General features: G+C 47.9%; 1 protein-coding gene across 5 annotated transcripts in view; it reads right to left on the bottom strand.

Moving 5' to 3' along the window:
- Window positions 1-6183: 6183 nt before the first annotated feature.
- Window positions 6184-9372, bottom strand: part of Anapc1 (anaphase promoting complex subunit 1) — a 77750-nt gene continuing 74561 nt past the window's right edge. For all 5 annotated transcript variants that reach the window (XM_071601819.1, XM_027952062.3, XM_071601821.1 and 2 more), the window contains one exon: window positions 6184-6546. In XM_071601819.1, coding sequence (XP_071457920.1) covers window positions 6431-6546 — 116 coding nt within the window. In that variant the 3' untranslated portion in view covers window positions 6184-6430. The remainder of the gene's footprint in view (window positions 6547-9372) is intronic.

Below are 9372 nucleotides of genomic sequence, written 5' to 3'. Positions count from 1 at the left end.
AGGGTTATGTAATGTGCAACACAGAGTCTCAGTTTGCAGGCAAGTGCACACCTGTAATCCCAGCTGCTCTAGAGGCTGAGGCAGGAGGATGGCAGGTTTGAGCCCAGCATCAGCAGATTTGCAAGATTCTGTCTCAAAATAAAATATAAAAAGGAAAAAGGACAGGGATGTAGCTCAATGGTAGAGCACCCCAAGGTTCAGTCCCCAGTACTTAAAAAAAAAAAGTCTTAAATTGAATATTTTTTTTAAAGGAACCCTCTTGGAAATGCTTTTTTCTGGGTAACAATCTTTGCAGAATTTTGATCTGAGTTGAAATTTTTAAACATAAATACATGAAAAACACTGAGGTCATTCTTTCTGGGGAAGAGACTCTTACCACAGTGGCTCTTGGGAGGAAAGAAGATGAATCCCCACATTGCTCCTGTGTTTTGCATTTTGCTCCCACAGGAAGCAAATGCCCTGAGCTTGATCCTTGAGGATGCACTTGGCGTCTCTTCTCAGGGGCAGAAGGAGTTACCAGAGAGCTCTCTGGTCTCTGAAAAAATTATTATTATTATTATATATAATACTTATATTACATAATATTATATAATTATATAATATATAAGATATATACATACACGTGTATATATATACACATATATATCTCATTCCTGGGAACAAAAGGAAGACAGCGCCTACGTGTGGCTGTGAGGGACATACCAGAAGATGTGTTGGCAGAAAACCATCCCCTGTCCACTTATGCTCAGTGTGCTTCCTCTGGTTTAGATTTCCTTTACCCTTTGGCTTCGCTTAGGTTGGGGAGGCCACTAGTCAAATGTACAAGAAATTCTGCGGGGCATAAGGCTATACTGGGACAATCTTATGCCACACACGGGGCAGGAATGGGCCTGTTCTGAGCCTGGGGACACAGAAAGGGGAGAGAGGAGAGCAGGGTGCTATAAGCCACAGTTGGTGTAAGTTTTTTGTTTCTATTAGTACATTATAGTTATAATATTGGGGTTTGTTTTACCATAATCATACATACATGGAATATAATTTACTCCACTTCAGTCTCCAGGACTTTCTCTTATATTTATTGATAGTATTTTTTAATTGTGCATCCAAGTTTGAATTCATCCACAGGTTTTTTTGTGTTTTTGTTTTTGTTTTATTGGACCAAAAACAACCACATGTATTTATCAGGAATCTCAAAATTCCAAAAACAAATAGCAGAATCCCCCTTGGGTCCCGTCAGTCAGAGAAGTGCGGGTGGCTCCATCCTCCATGCAATCCCATGTGTGATGCACAGGAATTTGCCTCCACTGGGCTCTGATGGCTCTTTCTCTTTTCTTGTAGCTCCCGCCCACCCCTGCCTCCCCTCCCCCTCCCCCTCCCATGACGCAGCTGCCTCTTCCCAGGCTCCAGGCAGCTGTAGAGGCATCATGGGGCTTCCCTCAGACAGGCAGGACAGACGGAAGAGGATGCAGGGTGAGCATGGACCATGGCGGCCTGCAGCTGGGAATCCAAACCAGCCGAATGAACCACTGCCCATCTTTAAGCAGATGTCAGCCAGCCAAGCCCTAACCCCTGCATGCCCTCGGGAAGGGTCCAGCAGGAGACCCCCAGAACAGGAGCTTCAATGGAGACTGAGGAGAGGGAGAGGCAGAAGGGAAAGTCCAGGGAGGGCCTTGGACCACCAAGGAGGAGGAACTGGAAGGATGAGTCCAAATCAATTACTGGAAGGTGGCAAGGAGGGAAGGAGTGGGTGCAGAAGGAGAGAAGCCATGAGAGGAGGAGCAGAGCCCCTGCAGACAGGCAGGGTCCTGGGACTCTACTCGCAGCGCTTCCTGCATAATGGACTAGATTACCCGACGGAGTCCTATGCCACAAGATGACCCAGAAGTCTCAGCCAGGGGACCGAAGGGTGGCAGTGCTGAGCGTGTTGGTGTGTAGACCCAATGCAGAAACGAAAGCACAAATAAGAAATCATCTGCCACCACAGCGTACATCCTGGCAATATGGACATAGCCCAGCTTGAAAGATGAGAGGGAGGGAGGGGGAGGGGAAGGGCTCATGAGGAGGAGAGCTAAGAAAACAGTGGAAGCCAAGGTACCAGAAGGAGATGAGAACACAAACACGACCATCCCAATGCCAAAAGTAATACATACAACAGATTTAAAAGAGCAAAGAAAACAGAACAGATACACAGAAATTTAATGTAAGAAATAGAGCAAATACAATATATAAACAAGACACTGCTAAGACCAGCCGTATTATTTGTTTTAATAAATTTGAACTCACTACAAGAAGAAAAATTTTCAGATCGACTCATACTACACTGCGTGTGAGATGATACCCCAGGGATTCAGGATGCATTGATTTGGGGGAAAGGAAGGTAAATCAGGTCAAAGTAAGAGGAGGAATTATGATCTGGATACAGAGGGAAGGAAAAAACAGGCTCAGAATCCTTCAGATAGACGAGGAAGGACACACAAATGGGGTGGGAGGCCCTGGGCATCCAGACCCCAGGGAGGTGGGAACATGGCCAGGCATTAAATGATCCAGAGGCCTAGGCTGGTCCCCTGAGATTTGGTTTGCTCAGGTTCAGGTTTTACAGCTCTGTGTAGCTATTCTAGATGGGCAATTTTATTACAGAGCTGCTTATAGGAAAAAACTGCCAGGGCCAGAGAGAACCTGGCAGGGAATTTCTGCCAACTACAAGGTTCCCAGGGACCCCACAGTCAAGTGCAAGTTGAGCATCCCTAATCCAAAATTTTGGAATTTAAAATGCTCCACAATCCAAAACTTTCTGAGCACAGACATGACACAGTAAATGGAAAATTCCACAGGCAAATCCAAAAATATTGTATAAAATTACCTTTGGGGCAATTTTTAAATGATCTTAAAGTTCTAGGATTTCACAATAAGACTTTGCATTCAGTGTCTTGGTTTGCAAAGTCCATTCCTATTCAGTGTGGGATCCATGTCCAGTGCCTGTCTTAATACGTGAGACTACACAGCTTTCAGATTCCAGGGTTTGCACAGGAACCCAAGCAGAAAAGGTGTGGACGTGGGGACTCAGTGACCAGAGGGCACAGAAGCCCTAGCAACACACCAGGAATGCAGAGGTAGGGACACCTGTTCTAGCTGGTTTTAGATTGCTGCAGCCAGTGGACCCAGCTGTTTGCTGCAACCAATGCTGGGAGCACAGAGCTCCACCCTCGGGCCTCCAATGGGCTCTTCCCACCTGACACCACAGGGAAAACCCTTTAAGATAGAGAAGAGGTATCAAAAGCCCGAAGTGGACATCCAGTCCCCAGCTAGGCCCCGGGCGCCGTGAAATGACACACAAACAAGGGGGGATGGGCAGTGAGATGACACTGGTATGGGGATTTGGAGGAAGCTGTGCGGGATGTGAGTTGAGAGTTTGCACTTGACTCATCTAGATCTGGAGGGGCAGAAAGGCTGCAGCTCTGCCGACTACTAGCAATAGGCTGAAAACGCCTTCAACTTCAGAAATGTACACATTACCTCTCAACGTTTCCAGCCAGTGATTCTTAACCTCTGAAATGCAACAGTAAGCACTTAGAGTATGTGCGCGTGTGTGTGGTGTGTGTGGCTGGGGTCAAGCCAAGGCCTTGCATGTCGCCAGGCAAGTGCTCTCCCACTGAGCTACACTCCACCCTGAAGTATTCTTAAGTGAAAGATACACACAAAAATGAATGCAAGACAAATGAGGAAACACAAGTGGCACTAGCTTCCCACTGTTCTGTCAAGCTCCCCTAGGGACATGACCACCCCTCATGATGTAGCGTTTCTGAGTCCCTGGAGCATGTGGTCTACAGCTTCACAAGGCAGACTCAAGGCGGACCCATTAACTACAGAGGTAAGGCCGGCCTTCACACCAGCATGTGGGAGTAGAAGGGGGAATTAAGATAGCTGTTTTTAGACTTTGAGTTTAGTATAAAGTGTTTATTTTAAAATGCCAATTTTGTGTTATACCACACAAAACGAAGAAATATTTTCAGTTAAAAGAAAAAACTTGAAGATGTCCATTATAATGTGACCGAGAAGGCAACACACAGACCAATACAGTGAGTCTAACTCCAATAAGTTACATGAAGCGGGCGTTCATTTGTCTACTTCTCTAATGTGTTCATAAGCTCCGCCTGGCGCCGTCCTTCCACTGGGACACTGGGCCTTACTGCCTGAGTCTCCTGGGCTAGGGCAGGTGGTGGTGGCAGCTCAGGGTGGGGAGTAGGCAGGGGCTCAAGAGCCCAGCCTGCTGAGGGCTGTGACGAGCAGGGCAGCAGGCCTGGTGTCTCTGCCTCAGAGCTGCCTGTAGTCCCTCGACAGCCCCTCGAGGGAAGAGCACAGGCATCGGCGCCCACCTGGGAAGGAGGACCTGTCCCAATGTGCGCTTGCTTTTTCAGTTCCGGCTGCCTACGGAAGTGGTGACTCGTATTCCTAGCTGCGTACATCAGGTAAGATGGACAGGGAGTCACTGAGGAGCAGGAGTCACGCAACAGAGACATGGCTGCTACTCCACCTGCCTCGCGGCCCATTGACCAAGGTGACCAGCTGGCTTCCAGCCTTAATTGAGGTGATGTGGGCCACTTCAGCACCCAAATCCTTCCCCACCAGATGGGCTTCTTCAGCACCCCCACATGCCTCTGAGGAGGTTTAACTTTCTGGACGTGAGACTTTTCGAGCCTCATAGAAAGCTGAAAGTGCCCTGTGAGGATCCTCATGTGTCTGCTCAAGGGCAAGAGCCAGCGATCTCCTCAGCAGGCCCAACGATGCTGTGGCCACACCTTCTGCCGCCTCGCTCTGTCCCCGCCGAGTCCATATGTATCTAAATATGAAACGCTTCCCAAGTCCTCCCATGGTGAGAGAAAAGCACATCACCCACCAACCACTGCGAGTAAAGGGGGGAACTGTTGGCCGGGCAGTGCCTCAGTTTTTTTTCATTGCCGTGGATACAACCCAGGGCCTCGTAGGTGCTAGACAAGTGCTCCCTGGGTTATTCAAATCTTGACTCAGATGGAATTTTCCTAATTCAACATTTTTTTATGTAACTAGAACAACTGTTTAAGCATGGAGGGCAGCAAGTCTTGCCCCAGCAGTCGGCCCATCCTTCCCATGATTCACTCCGGAGCAGGCTGCTGGGCAAGGGGAGGACACTTGGCCTCTGGCTGAAGCCCTTCAAGTCCAGCTCCCCCTGCGGAGGAAAGCGTCACACAAGATTTTGGGAAAATCTCAATGAAGACATTCTCTTTTGCTTTAATATTTATTTTTAGGCTTAAACATCACAATTCAGGATATGGAAGAAACGTGAACTCAATGGGTGACATCTTGCAGCTTCCAGCTGCCACATGGCCCTGGCTACTCCAGAAGCCTGGGGCCTGGGCAGAGTCCAGCAGGGAGCTCCTCCCCCTGGGTCAAGGCTGGGAACAGGAGACCTGTGTGGCACGCAGACATTCTCTAAATCCTGTGCAGAATGTTTTCTTTTAAATATCATTTCTGAAGACTCCTGGGTCCTGGACGTTTCATATTTCAGCTACTTACAGAAGGCTTCATATATTGGTCTGCTCGGGCTGTCTCAACAGAAGAGCACACATTGGGGGTGGCTCGGGCATCAGAAATCCATTACTCAGAGCTGTGGAGGCTGCAAGTCCGTGATGAGGGAGCCAGCAGAGGGGGTCCTAGCAAGGGCTCCTCTGACGTGCAGGCAGCCTCCTCCTTGCTGTGTTCTCAGATGGTGTTGAGAGCAAGGTCTCTCTCCTTCTTCCTGAGGCCACCAGTTCTATCAGAGCAGGGACCCATCCTCATGACCTCACTTAGCCTCAGTTACCTTCTACAGCCTTCTCTCCAAGTCCCATCACTCTGCGGTGAGGACTCAACATGTCACCTGGGCCACCATTCAGTCCACAGCACTTCCCATCGGCAAGTCTTATAAGAGTACGTAGCTCCTGTGAGAGGTGTCACACCAAAAGAATGTCTGCCACCATTCCGGGAAGAACAACCTTACTTTAGATGGGACACCTGTGACATTTCAGGCAATGTTAAAAGCTCTTTTGGGGAAGCAGAAAGTCAAACTTTACCACATAGCTTCTGTTAAAACTTTACATTTTTAAGCACCAACACTTCACCTGAACCACCACAGTTCAAAGACTTTAAAACTAAAGCAATCATCAGGAGTTTTGAAAAACAACCAAAAACTTTATTTACAAAAGTAAATTTTAACTCACTTTTTTATATCATATAATGTTAACGCTGATAGCAAGATTCTCTGGAATATTTCAAACAGATTTTAAAATACAGTGAGGTGTGTTCAGGTCATTTCCCCTAGCTGTATTATAAAACTTAGAAATGCTTCTTTAGCTTGGACATTTGGTCACGTTGTGTGCAGAAGTCCCATTTCAAGGTGGGTTTATCCCAGACGCAGTCACATAACCATTGGCTGTGGATTTCCGAGGAGCAGAGGAGCCAACCTCAGCAAAGCACGCACGGGAATCTTCAGCTGCTTGGCTCTGAAGAGAAGTTCAGCAAAGCTCGTGCTCCCTGGAGAAACGCAAAGGGGAGGGTCACACCTGTCAACTCTAGCCACATGCCCCTGCCCAGGAAGCTTCCAAGACACCCTCATGCTGAAAGCAGGTGTTCCTCCCTCTGAAAGCAATCGCCCAGGGTAATACTCAAATTATGAATTTCCCTAATGCACCCTTATACAGAATTTGATATAAAAATTTAAACTTATCCATCCTACATTTCAGATAGTGGACTCTGTGAAATTATTAATAATAATTATATATAGTACTTAAATATAATTAGTAAATGCACCTGTCCACCTTCAATTACTATTTAAGTAACTTTATTTTACGGGTCCTGACAGTTTAATTCCTAATCCAAAAACTGGATCCTTTTCCTAAAACAAGCACACAGGCGGAGGACGAGCCTCAGAACCTGTTCAATGCCTCCTCCACTAGAGAACAACCCTCCCGCTTGGTCCCAGAAAGCCCACACAACACTCTGGAGTGTGGCCAGAGTGCAGGGTCTTGGAAGCTGCCAGGTGATTCCACTGTGCAGCCCAGGTCTACAGCCAGAGAGGTCTGAGGGTGTCCCTGAATGGCCCTAGCACCATCGTCCTCCAGCCTCCCTGCCACCAGTCCCAGTCCCGGGCCCTCCTGCCCGTCTTTTAGTGTGCCTTACAATTTTCTATTGTATGCCGGGAACTTCGAGCTTTGCCTTCCTGAGTGCTGGGTATTTCTGTATTACAGAATTTGTTCTCAAATAAAGTTAAATTACATGAAAACCAATAGGAACGTCTGGTGTCATGCTTTTAAGAACTGCTAGGTGGGACCAAAATTCTGCTTAGGGCTACTTTTCCCCCTCACTGAGGCAAGTCGCTGCTAAGCATCAGCCTAAGGCCCCTGGAGTTAGGGACCTGTGGGAACGGGCTTACTCCTGGCCCAGTGCACACAACTGCCAATGTGCCCTCTAGTCCACTTGGTCAGCTCCTCCCACCAGGCCTTCCTTCCCACGCAGTTTGACTGGTGAGTTCGAACTCTGGAGGGGCCCTCTGCCAGGTCAAGCATGCTCAGTGTGCAGCTCTTTCTTCTCGGGTCCCCACCTTGCAGACTCCCACTCCCCTGCTCCCTGTCCCCTGAGCTCCCATCCTCAACTCAGGGGGCTTCTGGCTCTGCCTGGACTCCCTCTCCCTCCCCTACAGCGTGGAAACTCCCTCAAGGAGGTGAGTGGGGGAGTCACAGGGCTCCTCCTCGGCTTCTCATCTCTCCTCTCACTGTTCTTCTCTGCCTGAGATACAGCCTCAATATGGACCATCCAGTACACTCTCTGTTTCAGCCGAGAGGGGAAATCAGGTCCCTCCGCTCCATCCTAGGTTAAAAGGGAAGTCTACACTCTAAAATGTTTTCCTTTTATTGTTTGACTATTACAGAGCTAGTGTGGATTCACTGTATTTTCTTTTGTATCACTGTGGGTTGGCATTCACCAACATTTTTCAAAATCGTTAGCCTCTATCTCTTCAATGTTGCTTCTTCCTGTCCACCTCTCCTCTTACTCCATGACCACAGCCACATGCGCTCGCTGGCTCTCCTTCACTGTGCTCCTCGCCTCTCACAGTCTTGTATTTCCCACCCTTTTCTCTGTGCTTCGACCTCTCTACCTTCCCCTCTCCTGTCATCCTCTTCATGGATCTCTCATATGCTCATTAATCCATATACTGAATTTGTAATTTCAGTATTCTATTTTTCACTTCTAGAACTTCTAATTAACTTTTTTATTGAATCTGGGTTTCTAGTGAAATTCGCTATCTTTCCCAATGTCCATTTTCTTGGAAATATTAGTCTCATTTGTTTTTTGCGTTTGCTGGTGGTACTGGGCATTGAAACCAGGGTTTCATGCACGCTAGGCAAGAGCTCTAAGCCACATCCCCAGTCCTTCTTATTTTGAGACAGGGTCTCCCTAAGTTGCTGAGGCTGGCCTCCAGCTTGAGATCCTTCTGCCTCAGCCTCACGAATTGCTAAGATTATGGACGTGCACCACCGTGCCCCAGTGGAAATATGAGTCTTAGTTATAAGTCCCAGTCTGTTAACTCCTACATCTAGATCATATAAGTGTCTGTTTCTATCACCTGTTTTGTTTTTTTTTCTTGTTATGTCTTATAATCCCTTATTCAACACTAAATACTGTTTATTAAGAGGCTCTGGATATTTTTTCCTAAGGAGGCTAGCTTTTCTCCCACCAGGCAGGGAGAATCAAACAGCCTTCATGGTTTTGCTCTTGGTCTAGACAGCATCAGTTTTACCTCCCCACAAGATCTGTATGACACCATTTCATGCAAATGGCAGGCTGCACAGCAGAGCCACTTCCTTTGGCAGGCCTGACCTGCGCCCTTTGTCTCTTGGCACCATGCAGGTGCTAAAACACCTGTGCACGTTTGTAGCCTTCTGGCTTCTGTTAGAGCTCCACAAGTCTGGCCCCAAGTGTACACAGGTAAAGATCTGGTGAGAGCCTCAAAGGAAAAGTGCCTCCAGGACCCAGCTACCTTTCCTTCTGTTCCCTCCCACCTCAACTCAGGCTCCTGGACAATCGTAAAGCCAACCACCTCCGGATCCCTGGCCCAGCAGCATTGCTCTTCTTGCCTGGGACTCCACTTCCTGTGCTGTGAGCTGGCACAGGCCAGGGTAATCCCAGAGTTCTCTCCCTGTGTGCCCCTCCTCAAGGACTTGCTTGAAGACTGCCTCTCAACCACGTCCTGCCAGCAAGGTCACAACCAGTTTCTTTAAACAGATATTCTGTCTGGCACAGTGACACACGTCTATAATCCCAGTGGCTAGGGAGGCTGAGGCAGGAGGATTAAGAGTTCAA

Source organism: Marmota flaviventris, chromosome 14, assembly GCF_047511675.1.
Source record: "Marmota flaviventris isolate mMarFla1 chromosome 14, mMarFla1.hap1, whole genome shotgun sequence".
NCBI classification, from domain to species: domain Eukaryota; kingdom Metazoa; phylum Chordata; class Mammalia; order Rodentia; family Sciuridae; genus Marmota; species Marmota flaviventris.
The sequence above is the reverse complement of the archived record's forward strand: the minus strand, read 5'-3'. Positions and strand labels throughout refer to the sequence as shown.